The 21,230-nt window shown below is 39.6% G+C and overlaps 1 protein-coding gene across 2 annotated transcripts in view; it reads left to right on the top strand.

Annotated features, from left to right (window-relative positions):
- The window catches only part of RYR3 (ryanodine receptor 3), a 407,410-nt gene that overhangs the window by 51,745 nt on the left and 334,435 nt on the right, over positions 1–21,230 (top strand). For both annotated transcript variants that reach the window (XM_030930996.1, XM_030930995.1), the window contains exons 3-7: positions 7,799–7,873; positions 10,488–10,566; positions 16,282–16,394; positions 17,743–17,842; positions 20,572–20,665. In XM_030930996.1, the coding sequence (XP_030786856.1) occupies positions 7,799–7,873; positions 10,488–10,566; positions 16,282–16,394; positions 17,743–17,842; positions 20,572–20,665 (461 nt within the window). The remainder of the gene's footprint in view (positions 1–7,798; positions 7,874–10,487; positions 10,567–16,281; positions 16,395–17,742; positions 17,843–20,571; positions 20,666–21,230) is intronic.

Raw genomic sequence — 21,230 nt, 5'->3', positions numbered from 1 at the left:
ACACCAGTTTCAGGGAGTTAGGATGCCTACGTGTACTTAGCGAGCTCCTGTTGTCTCATTCTCTGGCTGTGACTCCTCATCACAAGCCATACTCATCTGTGCACGTGCCGCTCCCACCCCTGGGCTATGCTGTCTAATTCCTAGTCGACTACCACAAAATCCTTCATTAACTATTAATATCATTAAAGAAGAAAAAAAGGTCCCTGTTACCAGACGTTTACAGTTCAAGGCCTGTTTGGAAAATGCCCCATCAGTTCCTTTGGTGTCATTTGAGCTGCAGAGGTGTTGTCTAGCCCTATTGAGAGGTGAAACCAGGTGGGCTTCTGGGTCCAGTGGGGACTTGGAGAACTTTTGTGTCTAGCTAAAGGATTGTAAACGCACCAATCAGCACTCTGTAAATAGACCAATCAGCAGGATGTGGGCAGGGACAAATAAGGGAATAAAAGCTGACCACCCGAGCCAGCAGCGGGAGCCAGCAGCAGCCACCCGCTGGGGTGGCGTTCCATGCAGTGGAAGCTTTGTTCTTTTGCTTTTCACCATACCTCTTGCTGCTGCTGACTTTGAATCTGCACTACCTTATGAGCTGTAATGCTCACCGGGAGGGTCTGAGGCTTCATTCCTGTAGTGAGCAAGACCACGAACCCACCGGAAGGAGTAAACTCCGGACACCCCACTCTTAAGAGCTTTAATACTGACCGCGAGTCTGCAGCTTCATTCTTGCAGTCAGCAAGACCAAGAACCCACCAGAAGGAACCAATTCCAGACACACTATCTGTCCACCCCTCCTGGAAGAGCAGTTTGCTTGAGTAGGATCTTTTGTGTTTGACGAGAAGGGAGTGATCCACTAGCCTGTAGTGGTAGGACAGGGTAGATCTAGAATCTCACAGCCGAGTGAGGCAGCCTTGAGAAACAGGGAATACACCAAGTCCCCAGAAATAAGAATGGGGTCTAAAGTGAAGAGTCCACAAGGGGCAGTTAGAGGAGCCAATGGCTTTGGGACCCAAACTGCAATGCATCCGTGCAGCAGGAGATGTTGACCATGGAGTCTGGAGCTGAGCCTAAGGGAGCTATGGGGAGAGGCTCAGGTGTCTTCAATAAAGACCGCCTCTCTAGCATTTCCATGTAACACCAAGGGTAAAGAAAGACTGTGAAGTTAATGTCTTAAAAGCACTGATGCTAGATATGTGTCCCCATCTGCCTTTCAGGTAGGTAAAGTCGTTTCCTGAGGATCCTAGCAAAGCAGTCGCACCCACAAGCAACTGAAGGTATAGGGAATAGACAAAATACTTTTAAAACGCCGTGTTTCATTAAGCACGTGTACCGTGTTGCACTGCCACACACACTCTCTCTACTTTTGCCCAAAATGGTGATATAGTAATAGTGTTAAAGAAAATTTTGAAAAGGAAGAATTCGGTGGTTCTGCAACCAGCCAAATGGCTATTTCATTTTCATAGGTTTCCTTATTCTTGCCTGTGTGTAATACTTGAAGGCATTTTGTTTTCTGCTTTTGTCGTGGTGGCATATCATAAACGTTCTTCTGTGTTTCCACATAACCTCTATAATTGCCTTTAATAAAGCATAGAACATCCTGAAGAAGCCTCATAATTTACTAGATAATACTTTTCTTTGGTATATTTAGGTTCTTTCCAGGTTTTTTGTTTTGTTGCACCTATTATAATGCTCTTATCACAGCTGGGTACACACTTTTCTTTGCTTGTCTTGAATTGCTCCCAGAAGTAGAACTACTAGAGAAAAGGTTATGGACTTCTTTATGGCCCTTTTCATGTATTTCCACATTGCTTTGCAGAATGGTTGTACTCCATACCACCTTTCCTGGAATCGCATCGACTGAATTGCAACTCTGACAGCATTAAGTTTTTTCCCACTTACGCACATTTTGCAGATGTAAAATGATATATCAGAGTTGCTTTAAGTATCATTCCTTTCATTGCTAGAAAAGATAGAATCTCTTCCATATGTTTGAATTTTCTTCTAATATGTGTCGTTTATTCATGTTCCTTGCCGACTTCTATGAGGCGTAGTTTTTTTCCCTACATTTCACTGAGATAGTAGCCCTTTTGTTACAAAGTCTTTCTGTAGTCTATTAAATGTTGGTGTTTCCATTGTTCTGAATTTCAGTAATTTCAGTAATTTTGGTACAATCATATCTGTCTTTTACTTCCTTTGTGAGTATATCTGATGCATCAAAGCATGGATAAGTATTAGGTCTGTAAAGAATGGAGACTCTTCTGTTGCATGCTAGTTTTAGAATTTAATTTTAAAATGAAATATTTAATTATGTTATCCATCCATAACTTATCTTTTTGTTTCCTGTGGATCTTACTGAAAGCTTTTCTGATTTGCCATCCACATCTCACAGAGGCTTGTGCTTGATAACCCTGCCTTTCTCCTGTTGTACTGAAATCTGCCTTGTCATATGCTTCACTTTCATATAGTCAGACCTGTTTACGGGCTGTCTGTATTGTGCCACGTTTCTCTCTTTGAATCAGAGTATCAGAGTGAATTAATGAACTTGGCTTCATAACATTTACTAAACCTTGGTTCTTTTCAGAATACAAAATCCTTACTGTTTATATTACCAGATTAGTTTTGTAGCAGTTTGTGAAATTGCAAGATATCCTACTGGAATTGTAATTAAAACCACATTAAATCTGTAAGTTAAATTTAGGGGAATAAGCAGTTACAAATATTAATGTTCTCATCCTGTAGCAAAGTACACTTCTCCAGTTCATCAAATCAAATCTTATTTTATACAATAAGGTTTTGTAGTTTGATTTTAAAGGTTGCATTCACCTTAGCAGATTTCTAAAACTTTAATATTTTGTGGAAACCATGAGTAGAATCTTTCGTTATGCTTTCTAACCGAATATACTAGGTGACTTGCTTTTGTTTATTTCTACTGTTAAGTATTATTGTTTTCTACTTTATAGGGCATCATTACTGTTTAGTTGTCACTTGTATCAAAGGAAATGCAAACCTCCCAGGCAATGTAAAAGGGCTTCATCCTGTTCAGGAAATACTGTTCTGTGACCTTCCAGAAAGACTTAGTTCTTCTATAGCCTAAAAGAGGGGAACTGAAGTGAGGTGTGAAAGGAAGAGAAAATTAAAGTGCACACATCCATGTTTGGAAAATGACTTCATCCCGTGTAAGACCTCCTAGGAATATGACCTTCCAAACAAGCTCAGCGAGGAGCCTTCCTGGGGCCTTGGAATATTTCTTATTGCCTAGGACTCCCAAAGTGGAATTTAGGGTTCAAGATGTTAAAGGAAGTTGGTTTGGATCTCTAACAATATTGAAACATTTGTGTGTGGCTGGATAGAAGCATAGTCCCCTCCCCTCCCCTCCTTAGTTGCCATATCTGGTTTATCTGACTGGGAAACAGTATCCTCTGGGAACTACTAGAAGAAATGCCAGTAACGGAAATTAATTCTGCAGTTATGGGCAAGAGGATTGAGTTAATGAGCTAGTGGAACATTTTTCGTCTGGACATGGCATCAGGGCCTTTTACCAGCATTTCCCTAATCCACCCCTATCCTGTGAGATGTCCTTCTGCCAATGACAATAACCAAAGTCACTTGTGGCAGGAACAGGACTGCCATCCTGATAAAGCCTCCCAGTCTTGAGGTCTGGACATCCTTCGTGAACAGACCCACACAATCTACTACGTAGCATATCACACCTTTCCTGGACTGCTATTCCAGAATTAGTATCAAACAATGAAAAGAATTAGTAGAATTTGTAGTTAGACCCAAGTTCAAATCCAAACATGTTGCTTACAAGCTCGTCACGGGACTGTTTCTTAAATTCACTATGCTGCTTTTTTTCCCATCTGTAAAATGAAACCGAAACCACCACCTCCCCTAATTACTTACTCATTCAGGAAATATTTAATGCATGCCTCCTATGTGCCGGGCACTGACGTGGGCACGGCAGAGGATACAACATACTCATGGAGCTTATATTCTAGGAGGAGAGAGAATAAATTCATATTAAAAATAATAAATACCACATGAGATAATAAAGCAGAAAATGTGACAGAGTAAGGGTGATTGTTCTTTCAGAAGGGTTGACCAGAGAAGACTTCTCCCATGAGATGATTGAGCACAGAGCTGAATGAAGGGTGGAAATTAACCATGAGAATATTGAAAGAGCATTTCAGGCAGAGGGAAACACATGTACAGAGGCTTTGTGGTGGGAACATGCTTGTCTGAAAAACAGAGGAAAACCAGTATGATTGGAGCAGAGGATGTGATAGAGAGCATGCTGCTGGTAGTTGAAGTTAGAGAGGTATGAGGGAAACAGGTTGTACAGGGCAGTGATTTGCAAACTACAGCCAACAGGCCAAATACAGACTATGGCCTGTTTATGTACAACCCTTTAGGTAAAGGAGGTTTTTAAATTTTTAGAAAAATGTTTTTTAAAAGTTTTTTAAAGGGCAAATTCTTTAAAAAATAAAATAAGGCCAGGCATGGTGGCTCACTCCTGTAATCCCAGCACTTTGCGAGGCTGAGGTGGGTGGATCACCTGAGGTCAGGAGTTCGAGACAGCCTGGCCAACATGGGAAAACCCCATCTCTACCAAAAATACAAAAATCAGCTGGGTGCGGTGGTGCATACCTGTAATCTCAGCTACTCAGGAGGGAGGCTGAGGCAGGAGAATTGCTTGAACCTGGGAGGCAGAGGTTGCAGTGAGCCGAGATTGCACCGCTGCACACCAGCCTGGGCAACAGAATGACACAACTCTGTCTCAAAAAAAAAAAAAAAAAAAAAAAAGGACAGCATCATATTTGGCCCACAAAGCCTAAAATATTTGCTATCTGCCCTTTTACAGAAAAAAAAAATTTGCCTGATGCACAGCCTTAGAGACCACAGTGAGGACTTTGTACTTGTATTTTAAGTATGGTAGGAAGCCCTTGGGGGTTTTTGAGCCAGAAAGTAACATGACATGGTTAACAGTTTTTGAAGGATGTCTCTGGCTGCCATGTTAGCTCAGACTGAAAGGAGGAAGGGCAGAGCAGGGAGCACAGTTGGAAGGTCAGTCATTAGCACAACCCTGATGAGACCTGGTGGCAATAGAATGGACTAGACTGGCAGGTACAAGGTGCTGAGTAGTGGGATACAGAGTATATTTTGGAGGTGGCACCAAAAGATGCTTTGAACTAACTAGGGGGTACGAAAAGAAGAAAGGAGGGAAGGATGACACCGAGATTTCTGGTCTACTCACCTCTCGTAATGCTGTCATGGAAACGGAATGAGACAATGATTTTTTTTTTCTACCTCTGTGGCTTGATCCTTCCATTTCTTCCACCATTTTGCAGTCAGGGTTTCCTTTCTACGGTACAACTTTGATTGTGACACTGTCCTTTCAAAAATCTACTCCAGTATCCTGTTAGCTGTGGAACAAAGTTCATCCATTGAGCCAGTCAGTCTGAGCCCTCCGTAATCTGGCCACCCCTCACCTACATCCTGTGTCATGTCCTGTCACTCCTGTTCATCCACCCCACCACAAACCAGCAAGTGGTCTGCGAGTCCCCATATGTGCTTTATTCTTTCCACTTCCGGGCCTTTGCCCACATATGCTCCTCTCTCTTACTATGGAGGTGTGTCAACAGTCCTACTAGAATCTTGTGGTCTACTTTTACGATAAAGTCATTACATGATACCTCTTTATCCTCCTAGTCTATTTCAATATTCTTTGCCTTCACCTATTTTAATAGTTATTTCCATGTGTAACATGATTTTTATACACAAATCTTATCCCCCATCATCAAACTTCAGAAAAGGAGACGGTATAGCACATAGTTAAGTGCCCTCACCTTTGTTAAATCCTGACTGTGAACTTGGGACCTGTGTGACTTTGAGCAAGTTGCTCAATCTCTGTAAGCCTCAGTAGTGTGTGCCCAATGGTAGTAATCACCATGATGATAATTATCAAAAGCTCTGTAGGAAAACCACTTCTGCAGTTCTGGCACTTGAGGCTTGCTTGTTCCCTGAAAGCAATGGTTCTCAAAACATGACCCCCTCGCCCCGCCCAGCTTTTGGGGATCAGTGACTCTTAATCCTTCTTATGGTTACAGAGTTGGTAGGGACAAAGATGAGTTGGAGGACGGTAGGAAGTATAAGCTGGTCAGTGGATCCGTTGGAGATGTAGGATTGTTTGGGGAGGACACACCCATAGTGTAAGCCATCAGGAGCTGTCAGTTAACTTGTAATAATACAAGCGGATAAGATCAATTTTTGTTAGATTGACAAGATGTGAAAATTACTTGGTATGTCTAATTTTAATATAAACTGTTGACGCATTTGTAAATAGAGAAACTAAAGTTAGTGCAAATAATTTCAAGAAATTTTAAAATGTTGTGAAGAGCATTGTAATTCCACACAGTATTAAAACCTGGAGAACACTTAACTCTGTAGCTGTGGGAAAAAGCGCAGCCGCATTTATATTTAGTTACCGGCTTTTTTGGAACATGATACCACGTTTATCTTTTTTCTCTTCTTTAGGTTCATTATGTGACATGAAAAACCATCTCTTTGACAGAGTGATTCTGTTAATCCAAATAGAGTTGAAATAAAATTACTCCGGGCCTTGTCCTCCACACTACCTGATTCCGCTTCCTCCATGTTGCTCACTGGTGTGGTTGCAGGTGGACCTGGGAGAGGGGCAGAGCCTCAAACCAGTCCTTGGGCTGCCAGTCTGTAGCTCTGAATAAAATGGACTGCATAAGAGGTGTCCTTGAAGAAAAATGCTAGAATTATCTTCATAATTAATTTTTATCTCAAGCTTTGGATTCTCTTTCTGTGCATGTTTGGGGAGGGGAGGGCCTATGCTCAAATATTTTCTCCTAGAAGGAGTGTGTGATCAAAAACTTTATTGCTGGTTAGCATGATGATACTTAGGTGAGAAGATGGAAATGTTGATGCCACAAAATCCTAGAATTTTCTGTAGATTTCCATTTTCTATGCGACCTACTCACCTCTAACTATAATACATTACAGTTTTGTCTCCTATCATGTACTGTTCAGTTCAGCATGGTGACGTGTGAATCAGATTCAGGGAAAGAATAACAAACAGACACCATTGGCTTTATGTTGGGCCATCTCTCCCTCTCATGCCTCCCTCTCCCACTGTTTGGGCAGCCACTGAGCAAATAGCCAAAGTGGAGCTGCCTGGTGAGGCAGAGAAGATACCTAGATGGTCTCTCACCTGAAGGATCTATTTCTGCATAACTGGTTACCCTTTTAAAGTCGTGGATTTCAGAGCCATCTCTCGTTGGTGAGATCTGTGTAAGAAGGACCCATTTAAGGGAGTGGGCAGAAGGCCTGAGTGCCTCGAAGGGAAAAGACTGCATGGCACAGAATGTGACCATGTGCCTGCCTGCCATGCTGCCTTTGTGTTGTTAGGCTATGGCTACATCACATTTGTTTCTCTCTCTCACTCTGAACGCTTCTGAGAAGTTTCAAAGGAAGGTAAGCAGTACCTGTGTCATTTACATGCTTCTCTGGTAGAACAGCTCTGGGTTTCTGCTGATCCTGGGCAGAGGCCATTTCTGGGAATAGATTTGTCCCCACACACCCTCTCCCAAGGATGTTGCATGGCTGTGGTCACACGTCTCTTTCTGCCCGTAGACCGGCCACTTGCTTCTGGAATGAATTCCTTAGGAGCTTTGCAGTGGGTCTTTTCCTGGTAGTCTGTCTCCCAGAATTGTTGTGCTGCTTGGCTTCCAGAGAAGCCACAACTGCCCTGTGCTGACCTCATTCTTCCTCATTCCCACAGGCAGCACAAGGAGGTGGCCACAGGACCCTGTTATATGGCCATGCAATTCTCCTGAGGCACTCTTTCAGCGGAATGGTAAGCAGCTCTGGTGTCTACTCTCATCATTCAAGGAGGAGGGAAAACTGAAGAGGGGAGAAGTACAAGAAGCCAGCAATAACAACCTAACAGCAGGAACAATTAGAACATAACTAATTTTAGCACATGATCCTCTTGACATGTCCTTCATATGACCTACCTCAATTTGCAATAATTGCAATTATGTTTTTTGTTTCATCAGTGTCTGATACCCCACCTCCAACTCCATGAGGTACAGGGCCATGTATCTTTTTTATTTTGCTAAACCTATAACCCCACCAAATACAGTGTTTTGATATACTAGATGCTCAATAAATATTTGTTGAATTGACGAGTGATCAAATGGCTTATGGAGTAACAGATCTCTTTAGTATACAAGGATAACCAGTATAGAAGAAAAACCAATAAAATGGAAATTTTGTGACAGTTCTCCTCCTTTACCTATCTAAGAGAAATAGAATGATACTCACTGTTTTCAGTCCTGGGAGAACTTGCAGGTTTTATGCTAATTCAGAGACAGGAGGAAGACAAGAGGCAAGGTAGTCACAGAAAGCTTGCATGGCTATTACTAATCAGAGATCTAGAACCAGAATTGACAGAAGGATGATGCCTCAATGTAACTTGAAAAAATCGCTACATTTTAAATAAATATAAGTTATTTATAATTTACCAAAAAATTATAATTTTATAATATTTTAAAATACAGATATTGTCGTTTTTGCAGGGAGTATTAAGGAGAATATTATTACTCAATCAAGTATAATATATGCCACACCAATAGTGTATCATCCTCACTTTCTTTCAGTATAAGGAAGCCTTGTCATTTTCCTTTAGCCCTAGTGGAAAACTGATACATTAATTCAAGAGTATTTCCACACATTTACACCAGCGGCATGATGCAAAGTTCATCTCAAGGCTTGAACTATCAAACTGACAACAGGAGCAACAGCTGCCTCTTAAATAATTCATTTGCTGCAGCATTTTTTTTTTTTCTGAGCACTGGTGAGAAGCTGACCTTTTCAGCCTGAACATTCGTCTGCTGTAGTCCTTCATGGCAAAAGACGAAAAACAAAAATGGCCAAATGGAAGTGTATCCAAGTAGGAGATGGAGACGTTATTGAGAGTAGGGAAACTTTTGAACCCTGATAATATCTGGAATTGACAGGTGATACTATCTTTCAGAATCTGATATTTATCTATAGGGTAAATAAAACTCCAACACTTCTCTTGACTTAAATGTAATAAACAGAACTTCAAAAGCATACTTCTATGGCTTCACAAACAGGCTAATATCCTGGTAGTGACACAAAGACTTGCATTATTTATCATTAAGTTTACCTCTCCTAAAAAAAGTTCTACTCACAGTGAACATATACTCTCTACCGGTGAGCTCCTTTTAAGCACAGCTATGGGAATAAAGCCTGTAAGATACGACTTTGTACATTGCAATGATTTTCCATCTTCCTCTTGCAGAGAATTAGAACTGTGGCTCAGAAAGCACATCCCAAGAGCTTACCTGCCTCTCAGTCTAATTCTAAGATGAGCTGCTGTGCCCATCAGTGAAAGAGGCCATGGGATTCTTTATTAAGTTAGTTTAACAATCATTTTTAAGTTTTACCTGCCCATGTATCTTTATAATAAGAAAAAAAAAAACATTATTTTGAGAAGCTTTAAAGCTCCTAGAAAATTTGAAAAACCAAAAATAGAAGTGGGAGAGTCATTCATGGCCCCCGACACTATCCAAAATCAACTTCTGTTTCATTTTTGTGTAATTCCTTTTAGTCTGGTTGCTACACATTTAAATTTTTTGGGTACATGTTAACTCATAAATGTACTATTTTATATATTACTTTTTAGCTCAATGTACTGTAAACAATGTTCCAGGCTATTAAACACTCTTGATAAATACTCTTAATAATGTAATATTATATAAAATAGAAGTATCAAAGGTTATCTAGCTTTTTATTATTGTTGATCATTTATGTTCCATTTGCATTGTTCCGAATTTAAAAGTTTCTCAACATCTTGAATATTTCTAACTCGTTTCTGTAACATATAGTTCTATACATTAAACCACTGAGTCATCAGATAAGAGCATATTTGAGGTTTTATGTGTATCGTAAAAGTATTTTCAGCTGGGCATAAGGTGGTTCACACGTGTAATCTCAACACTTTGGGAGGCCAAGGCAGGAGGATCACTTGAAGCCAGGAGTTCAAGACCAGCCTGGGAAACATAGCTAGACCACATCTCCACAAAATTTATTTTAATTAGCTGGGCATGGTGGCACACACCTGTAGTCCTGGCTACTTGGGAGGCTGAAGTAGGAAGATTGCTTGAGCCCAGGAGTTTGAGGCTGCGGTGAGTTAGGATTATGCCACTGCACTCCAGCCTGGGCAACAGAATGAGACCCTGACTCTAAAAGTAATAGGAAGAATAATTAAAAATGAAAATATTGTATTAAGGCATGTACCAATTAACTTTCCAATGAGCAAGATAAATAGAGCTCTCTTCACAGTAGCTCACTGCTGAACTTAACTGGAAGCTAACTAGTGGTAAGATGCCAAGACCCAATGGAAGAGTGTGACTTCACTAGTATTCACTCTTCTTTCACAGTATCTAACATGCTTGACTACATCAAGATCCCAGACAGACAAACTTGCCTTTGATGTAGGTCTACGGGAAAATGCCACAGGTGAGTCAACATTCCCAGGTTTCTTGAGTTCAGTGGGGGTCTTGGGCTAAGGGCTTTTGAGAAGGACCCTGAATGTGTTACTCATTTGGGATTCCAAACCAAACTGGTGAAGAAATAGGTCTAACAAAATTGCAGAATAATGGACTAGAGAAAAGATGTGTAATGGAAACACAGAAACTAGGAATGAAGGAGAACATAATGTTTTAACCACAGTCAGCCAGAATCTCAAAGAATAACAATTCTTTAACTTTGTTAGGTACTGAAAGTAAGTGAACAAGTCATTCTTGATAAGAACCAATGATACTAAATGACTGCCAAAAAATAAAGGTAGCATAATAAACACTTAAATAATGAAATATAGTGTCTAGATCAAAGGAGTAGTCCTATTTTGTTCTGCAATGAACAGGCTATGTCTAAAGTAGTGTTTTCCAAATGTTAGTTGTTTATAATTATGATTTTGCCATTCCACTGTATCCTTTTCAATATCATTTACTTTATGATTTTATTTAAATTTACTTTTGTACTTAAAATTTTACAGACAAAACTTATTACTGTAAGTATAACCTATTTTTGCTTGCCATAAAAGTAAAATAATGAAAAAGAAACCATGTCATTAAGTAATTGAAGAGATGTTGACAAATATTATAACGTGTTAATGGTACACTAGTTCCAAATGTAAAACTTTATTTGAAAGCATCAGAAGGCTTAAAAGGGTAGTAAAAATGAAAGCAAATTTCTCACTATATTTGTCAATGTCGTTTAATTGCCTCCCAACAGTGATATACATCATATACTTTGGGAACCACTGGATTATTTTGTTTTTAGTATAGTCAAAAATACTGACAATCAAGAGGTGGGTGCTGAAGATGCTGACCAGGATGACACAGGTTCTCACTGGAAACCAGAAATAAAGAACAGAGGACTAAGATAACAATCTACAGATATTCAAAGTTATAGTATCAAACAAGATGCTGACTTGCTGGAGTTCTTCCAAAGACCAACAGAGCAGTGGGTAGGAGTTGAAAGGAGGCACATTTCACGTCAATTATGAAAACTACTTTGGAACATCTGCAATTAATGAGCAGAAGAACAGCTGGCCTTGGGATGTAGGGTGCTCCCTGTGGCTAAAAATATTCATTAACAATCTGACCATCTGTCAAGGGCATTACATATGGAATTTCTGCTTCATTTAGAGGTTGGACTAGGTACCAAACAGGATTCTTTGTTGCAAACGAGAGAACTTGATTCAGGTTAACTCAGTAAGAATAAGAACTTACTAGAAGGATGCTGGGTAGAGCCTGCACTAAATCTGGGGCCTCAGTCTTGAAAATTGGTTAGGAACAGAGACCAAGGAAGAGAAAACAGGTTAGAACACACTACAGGAAAAGTCTAATTTGAATACAGTCTATAATATGACATTCTCCCTTAAATAGGAAGAGGGTTCCAATGTTGGGTAGCCAAAGAAAGACAAAAGTCTATGTTATTGTTCTACAGCTAGGTCAGTTCATAATGGAAGGATCCAGGTTGTCTCCTTTTATAGAACTAGAAAAAAAAATCCAGCATCCAAACCTTGTGTACCTGCTGTTTCCGCGTCTTGCACAATGGTGTCCTAAGAGTGCCTGAGGGAACGTCTTTCTCTTTTCTTCCTCTTCCTGTTTTTGTACTAAGCAAAAAAGTGACCCTGCCTTTGCCCATTATGGGTTTTTTTCCTAAAATAAGATTAGATTTGAATTTGATTTACAGTTTCTTTGTTTTCAGCCAAAGTGTTAGTCTTAATATATGATTTCCTCTAAGGTGTTGTCAACCTTGCTGAAAATTACGAAGTGAGTGAAGTGCCACACTCTGACTATACACTTCTTTCTAAATATAGACCAACTGTCAATCCTGAAGAATATAATCAGTAAAGTCAAATATGGTCACTGTATTTGTATCAGTAAAATATACGTTTCGAGATTGGAAAGAAATTGAGAAACACCACTTTCTAGTCAAGTGCTCAGAGAAGCCTTTAATAAAAATAAAGGGAAACCACAGCAGACAATATTACTCTTTTCAGCAGTTTGTAAAAATTTCTAAAATCAGACTACGTGTGAATTCTGTTCACAGACGAGGCAAACACATAGAAATAACCCAAGTTCAGGCTAGCTGATGAGAAGCTACCTGTGGCAGAAAACGGAGAAAAGGCTTCAAGTTGGCTGATGAGAAGCTACCTGTGGCAGAAGATAGGGAGAACAGGCTTGACTAGGTCTTCATGAAAACCTAGAGCCTAAAATAACTTAGGTTTGTTTTGCCTCTCTCACCCAAATTCATGTGCTTTTCTCCTTGAAGAAAGCTAGCTGGGTTTGTGAGGGACAAGGAGGATGCACCTCCAACTCAGATGAGGTTCAGCATTACCTGGAGATTCTCCTCACTGCAGGAGGACGTTCACACGGAATCCCACAGAACGGTACCCTGTTCCTGTCTGGCTAGTTCTTTGAATGCACTTCTGGCTCAGAAACCCCTTCAGAGTTGTAAACAAGGAAACTGCCCAGTAGTGGAATTGAAACTACAGGAGAATATGAGGAGAAAGTTTGGGAGCAGTTTCTTGAACAATTCTGGCATTTTCCCCCAACACATTGAATTGTACATTCTCATACTTAACACAGAATTGATGATCATTTTATCCTTGATTTTGGGTAAAATTACTTAAATGTATTCTGGTCTCCTTTTAAAGTTGTTTAATTGCTTTGTTTTTAGGATTTAGGCATAGCTTTAGAATTTAGACTTAGGAGGAAATACATGTTTAACACATACCCACACTAAAAGTGTTATTTTGTATTTTAGGGCCGTGGACTGGCCCATCCCATTGCTTCAGGGCCAGCTCTATCCCTGGTTCCAGAGCATGGGAGAGGGCAGGGAAACAAAATACTCTTTCTGTGTGTTCCTCTTCAGGACCCCCTTCATCCTAGACACCCTTTGGTGGTCCTCAGAGAACATTAAGGATGCATACAACATTTTCCCCTTCAAATGTAGAGCTCAACATCTTTGTCATGTCATGTTTAGTTTAATTGAAGTAATAGTCACACATAGATTAAAGAGAGAAATAGTTAGTGCTTCTGAGCTTATTGTAAACACCAGTCTCCTGCCCTCCTTCCTCTGGATGCCTGCCTCTCTGGGGCATCTACTTTCAGCTCTTTTAGTATTGTTTACCACTTGTTTGTAATATACATATTAATACAATGCTTTTTAAAATTATTTCTCGATTATGCATTAACTATTGACATCCTGATACTAATTTTGCTTTTATTTCACTCTTCCCTGTCTTGTCTTCCACTCTTCCGTGTCTTGTCTTCCCATCCTTCCAATAGATTTTCATCTATTTTATTTAATTGTCAAATCAATATTAACTACTTCCACTGCTATAACTGTAACTTTTATTTACAAATGAGCCACATAATATATTCTGACCAGGTAATTTATTGTATTACTTTGAGGTTTTCTGATAGTTAATAACTGCCTCATTTGTTTGCTGAGTTTTTTGCGACGCAATCATTTATTCGTTTTCAAACTTTCGTATAGAACTGAAAATCTCTAGCTAGATTCGATCACATGATCTGTTCTCTGTTTCATCTTCTTAGAAACGTCAGCCATCATCTAGGGAATTTCTGTTGCCTTGCCCTAGATTCCATGTTTATTAGATCTTATAGGATTGGTTGGTGTTTGTTTGTTTGTTTGTTTGCTTGCTTGCCTTCTTGGTTTACCACCTCACTTTGGTGGAGCACATTATCTAGTAACTTTTACAGAAAAGATGCATGTGGATTAAATTTTTGTCTGAAAATTTCATAATTACAGTTTCACACGTCATGCACACTTTACTGTGATTCTGTATTGGAAATATTTTTTTCCTCAGCTTCCTGAAGGCTTTCTACTAGCCAATGATCTGACTGTTGAGAAGTCTACATTCTGATTTCTTACCCTTTGTGTGTGACTTGTTTTTATTTTCTGAAAGCAGCTAAGAGCGTCTCTTTCGCCCTGGTGTCTGAAATTCCACAGCGATGTGTCTTGGCGTGGCCTCTTTCTGTTCTGACATCTCACGGGAATGCACCTTCGAGTGGTTTCTGATCTCTACTGTGTTAGGGACTCTGTAGGTTCTTTCAATCTGGAAAAGCTCATTTTTCAGCTTTGAAAAAACTTTAATTGTATTTCTTTGTTAATTTTCTCTCTCTGTCTTTTTCAGTTCTTGCTCTCTGGAATTCCTCTAGGTTGGTTTTCTGATACTTCTAATCTGTTTTTTGTCTTCCTTCCTTCTGGAATAATTTTTCAGCTTTATCTTACAACCTTCTTCTTTTTTTGTTTTTCTGGGATGAATGAATATTTTTCTTTTCCTTGGAAGGGATCCTTCATAGATACTAATATAACTGTTTCATGAATGTTAACTTCTTATCTCTGAGGTTATTAATTATAAGATTTTTTAAGTTTTCTTTTGTTCTCTGTAATCTTCGTTTTCTCCAAGTCCCTTTCTTCTCTTTTCGCTTCATTTTTGTAGTTCCTGTTAGAGACCTTCCTCGGTTGTCAGGTGGTCCTTGGTCTGCATTCGTGTTCTGATCAAGGCGGTAAAAGCTGACTAGAAGCTGACTGGGGCTTGTCATCTGTTAAGCCTCACTTTTAGGTCATCTGGCAGAGAACTGAGCATTTCACTGGTGACCTCAAACCACAGTATGTTTTATCTTAGCTAGTTTGGCTTCCCTAAAGAGTGATCCTCAAATTTGGGTGGAGGGTGGGAGGGAAAGGAGCTGGGGTTTTACTAATCAGGGTATAAAGTTTGAGTTCTGTTTTTAGCAAGACTCTACTTCTTTGTTTGACAGTGTCTGGTATTTCCAAAACCAGACCCTTGGTAGTTTGCTTTTCCATAGATTAAACTTCTAATCTTCTATAGTGTGGAGGAGGACAGGTCTTCTGGCTGTGCAGGGCAGGGAAAGGAATCAGGGATTTGAATGTCCTTTTAAAGCTTTCCACCAGTCCTGTTTACAACCCATTTTCTGCCTTCGCTGGTAGCTGGTACTTCCAATTTCAAGGACATTCTTGAGATTCTGCAGCAGGAATTGGCTTTTCATTGATGGTTTCTTCTTCTCCATTTTCTTACTCAGACACCTGGGTTTTAACTTTTCATTGGCTAAAAGCATCCACCTGCTTTCCTTTTTCCAAAATATCAGTTTATCTTCTTTGCTATCAACTGCTCACTTACTGTCTGAGTCCTTGCAGATATAAGCCTTTTTAAAAAATTCCCTGAGGAAAGGGGGAGACAAAGATGAAAGTGTATAAGTGTTCAGTAGACCAATGAAATCGATTCTATTTATTTATTTATTTATTTATTTATTTATTTATTTATTCTTGGTGCTCTTGATTGGAGTCAATTCTTAAAACAGAAATTTGAAAGACTATGAAAAGCATTTTTCCTATTTGCATTAAAAATACTGGAAGGCCACTACAGTTTCTGGCCTCTAATACTCTTTTCCAAACAGTGTTTTTCTGTCTCTAGGGAAAATGAAAATGACAGACATAGTCAAGAGCAGATGGGGGGCTGTCTGGAACGGTTAGAGACCAATAGAAGTTGAGGTCTGGAGTATGTACTTGTTGTGTGCACATGTAGGGTTGTCCTAGGAGGAAGGAGAACAAGGGGCAAAATTAGGGACACTAGCTTCTGTGAAGCAATGACTAACTCGCAGAGCCTTCATGTAGGAGAAGCCTGTTGGTGGACTATACATCCTGCTTCCAAACAGAGGTCCGAAGGAGAGAAAGTTAGAATTGGCGATGACCTCATCCTCGTCAGCGTGTCCTCTGAAAGATACCTGGTAAGTACCTCATAATACAAGAGTCTTTTGTTTTCAGAAATTTTTCCTTTAGGAATAGATGTCCATGAAGAACTGAGCCACAGTAGGTTGGATAGAATAAGATGCTTTTACACATACAGAGTTGACCCTTAAAGAATGTAGGGGTTAGGGATGCTGACCCCCTGCACAATAAAAAATTAGTGTAGCTTTTGGCTCCTAAAAACTTAACTTTTGATAGGAAATAGCCTACTTTTGATGGGAAATAGCCTAGTTTTGATAGGAAGTAGCCTACTTTTGATGGGAAACCTTACTGATAATGTAAATAGCCTGCTAAAGCATATTTTATATGACATACGTATTATGTATTGCATTCTTACAATAAAGTAAGAAAATGTTAAGGAAATCATAGGGAAGAGAAAGTATATATACTATCTAAAGTGGATCATCCTAAAGATCTTCATCCTTGTCATCTTCACATTGAATAGGAGGAAGAGAAGAAAAAGGAGGGGTTGATCTTGCTGTCTCAGGCAGTAGAGGCGGAAGAAAATCCATGTATAAGTGGACCCGTGTAATTCAAACCCTTGTTGTTCAATAGTTAACTGTACCTGAGGGATGGTTAAATGCCCTCCCCTGCCACATGATCATGGTGCCTGGAACTAATCTGTTATTCTTTTAGATTATGGTGCTGTGTCCAGCAGACTGTTAAAATGCTCCAAGCACTATTTGCACTTTAACTCCCATTATTCTGAATTTATTACATTGTTTAGCTCTTGTTTAGGGAAAGAACAAGAAAGGTTGGAATCCAGGCAAATAAGTTTATGTTGGAGAAAGAAAGAAATGTACAGTGTTTCGGGATATGGGGTATCGCAGAGAGTGGAAGATGCTGGTGAGATTTTGCGGCTGGGGATGGGTAATAGAAAAGCACCATTTGTATCAGGCACTTGGCTGGGGGTGGGGATGCCTGAAGATGAGAGAAACGTCAGAGAAGTTTCTCACGGAGCCAACTGAAGTTAAATCTGTGGGCAGATTTTACTTTGCCTAGGCCAAATGTTGGGTAATTTTTTCCCATTTGCAAGTTATCTTATCCTACAAAGAATGGACATTTTATGAGTTGGTGTTGAATCAGCTCCAGCTGAGGGGATGAAGTCAACACACGTCTGCCATCTCTGTAGCTGAATAATTCCTCACCCCAGAATAAAGTGTCCCACTTTGACGCTGCTTCTAGATCAGGTGGAGAAATCTCCCACAGGCTGTATAGGAAGAGCCAGATGACAGTAAGGCTGTTTAATCCTTGAAGTTCTAGGTGAGCTGTTTCTGTCAGTACTGGACTGGTGATTTAAAAGATGTCTTGTTTCTGTTTCTGCTGCAGCATCTCTCAGTATCAAATGGTAACATACAAGTGGATGCCTCCTTTATGCAGACACTCTGGAATGTACATCCTACGTGCTCAGGAAGTAGCATCGAAGAAGGTGTGCTTCTTTATATGCATTTAGCCCTGAGCCTGCCTGTCTCTCTTGTACTGTATACATTGATGTTTTCTGCTACTTCCCAGATCTCACCTGAATGTCTTGGTACACAGGTAGCCTGATTTTAGCTCACTTGAGTTTCTTTCTCTGAATTCGGTACAGATTATTTTCTATCCTAACCTCCAGTTACATGAGCATCCCTGAACTTATTTTTTTAATCCCTTGCAGCCCACTATTATTTTAGCACTACATATATTCAGGACTTGGATATGCACCTTTGCTCTCTCTCTGAGTTTCCACATTTTTATTTTTGCTTAGTAGTTGTAAGTATAAAGACCTCAGCACCTTCAGTTTTAGAAGAGATTATTTGCCAAGAAGGTGACATTGTTTATATTTCTCCCTATGCGTCTCTCCATGCAGGTGGAGCACTTACTCTATCATAAAAGTGTTTGGTCATTTGTTTTTACTTGTATTTATGGAAGGCCATTTTAACATAAGAGGTGAAATTATTTTTCCCTTGGAAATAAAGTCATCCAACGTTGTTCAACATATTTTATTTCACAGAATCGGGCAAAGTCAACACACCTTTCAAGTTGCGTAATAAATATACAGGCCTTACCTCACTGATAGGTAATACCACAGCTGAGAAGAATAATCAAATGTCACTGACCTACGGGCTTTTGTGTTACATTTTGGCACATTATAGCAAGATCAGAATTTTTAAAAATACTCATCACAGGCTTTAGCCCTATTAAAGTCTAGTACTTTCAAACTGGGAATGTCCTTCTATGCTGTGATGTTTGAAAAAAGAAGGAAAACAGAGTTGCCAAGGTGATACCCCAGTTTTGGAATGCATGATAGTTAAACTGAATACTCAGGAAAAGACAAATTCGTAACTCTTTTGGCAATACGTGGAAGGCTTTAAAAGGTAGGATGTGTTTAGCCCTCTTCCTTTGTGCCAAAATTAACCCACCCTCATAAGTCTATTGTCAGTCAATCCCTTTCTATTAAGAATCAAGAAGCTCTGGGTTTAAGTCTTTCCCAAGAAAGTTTTGGCTCAATCTTCTCCGTGTTGAATTTTTTATTTTCACCATAGGAATAAAATTATTTCCTGGTCCTAACAGAGGGCTTGTAGAGATTAATTAAGGCATGTTTGCAAATCATGTCAAAAGGCCCTTATAGAAATGTTGAGTGCCCTTGTAATATAGTCTGGATAACTCATCACTTGAGTCATCTGGCTCTGTAGAAAAATGTCCTTCCAGCATCCACTGGTGAGAAACCCACTTCAGCCCTTAAGAACGTAAGTGATCTTCATCATGATGCTGCTTTCCTGACTATGGCCCTGATAGATTTCAATTAAGAAAAGTCGTGATGCACCAGCACTTGGCAATGTTCTCTATGTGAGTAGGATATTGATTGAAGGAGCCCAAGAACTGTAAAGGATAAACTCCAAAAAGGGCATGGCCTCTCCATCATGAGATGAACAAGAGCTTAATCAAGAGCTTGGTCATGGAGGGCTTTAATTTTCTAAATAAATTAGCTATTAAGAATCCCCCTATAATGTATCATGAGTCATTTTTAATGCAAAGAAGGTTATAACTCAGAATATCAGTACAAAAAGATACAGGAAAATTGGAAGGAGACTTTGGAATATTTGAGGGAATTTTAGAAAACCTTGCCTTGTCTAGGTGAGAAAACTGAACTCATATCAGACTGTCACTATAAAAAATTCACTAATAATACCCTTTTCTCCTCTGGCATGATTGCTCATTCTTACTGTTTTAATCCAGCACCCAAAATAGTTTAAGACAGCCCCTAAAGTGATCTAATTATGTGATTTTTTTTCCTTTAAAAATTCTGGCACAGACATTGGGTATATTAAGTTCATATGTTTCCTGAGAACAGACTAGCCTGGAGAATTTCTTAGTTCAGAGGAATAACAAATCCCATTTCTTGGTGCCAGGTAAAGCTCGGACTGGAGCCCCTCTCCTCCTACTATGTTCTTTGAATTAAGGCTCAGCATTTATTTGAAGACAAATGGATCATCGTGTCCTTGAAGTTCATTGTTTCCTTTCCATCTCTGAACTCCATGACTATTGAGATTCCTTTCTTATTCTGAAGGCTAAGTATTTGTTGATAAAAGCATCTACACTTGTTCACTCAGGGATGTTAGAGAGTAATTCTGTTTTCCCTTCGTGCTGTAGGAGTAGCAACCAGATTTGATCTGTTTGTTAAATGTATTTGAATGTTGCCTTCTCCTAAAGGGTCTTAAGAATGGTCTGCTACCCCTTTCTCAGCATTTTTCTTTCCCACGATTTGGATTTTTTTGCAAAGTATACACAGTGAGATTGTGGATATTTATCCAGCAATTTGGTATTGGGTGTATTTACATCCTAAGTAACTGGAAACTCCTAACATTAGCAACTTAATTTTCCTTTTGATTTCTAATTATATCGATTGGCACGCTATTTTCACCTTACCTTTTGATGTTGGACTGGCTCACCTCTGAAGCCCTATTTCACTTTCAACTTTAGAATCGTTTTGACTTTCCTGTCTTCTCTGCCTGAGGCCTGCATTCATGGAATATGTAGTTATCAAAATGTGTCTCTCTCGGTATTTTCTGTAACTGGCCCAGACCTGTGTGAATTTACCCTTTTTAAATATGCCATTCTCTAATGAAGAGTTGAATGAAAACTTGCCATCATTCACAGTAGAATATAATTCTCTTACAGGATACCTACTTGGTGGGCATGTAGTACGTCTTTTCCATGGTCATGATGAGTGTCTGACAATACCATCTACAGACCAGAATGACTCCCAGCACAGGTAAGTCAATAGCTTCCTTCTTCCCCTAGCTGTTTCCAGTCTCAAGTGACTCAAACTCAAGAGTTTACATTTGTATTTAGCCACATAGGAACTCTGTACATGTCGGTCAATTGACAAACATTCCTCCAGCCATGGGTTCCAGTTTGTAAAACAGGAATGGCAGTTCAGCTTGCTTACAGGAGGAGCTCTGTACACACGCTGTACTTAGGAGGTTCCGTAATGCTTCCAGATCCCTTCATTTTCTTTGGCTCTGCACTTAAACAAATTATTCACCAGACTCTTCAAAGACAGATCATCTCTATTCCCATTTCATGTGCTAAGTAAATAAGGTGGACTTCATTGATTTGGTTTTATCACTAAATAGCATTAGAGAAACTGATATCCAGCTGGAGCTGGATTTAGCAGGGGGCGGTGCCAAGGGTGCATTTAGAGGGCGCTGTGCTGAGGACAATGTGTTCTTGTCCTCATACTTGACCCCTTCATGAATGCTTTTCACAATTTCAAAACCATGAGATGGAGGATATGAATCCAAGTCTTAAATGCATACTAAAGAGTTTTTTTTTGG

This window comes from Rhinopithecus roxellana, chromosome 5 (genome assembly GCF_007565055.1).
Source record: "Rhinopithecus roxellana isolate Shanxi Qingling chromosome 5, ASM756505v1, whole genome shotgun sequence".
NCBI classification, from domain to species: Eukaryota; Metazoa; Chordata; class Mammalia; order Primates; family Cercopithecidae; genus Rhinopithecus; species Rhinopithecus roxellana.
Note: the sequence above shows the minus strand (reverse complement) of the source record. Positions and strands in the feature narration are given on the sequence as shown.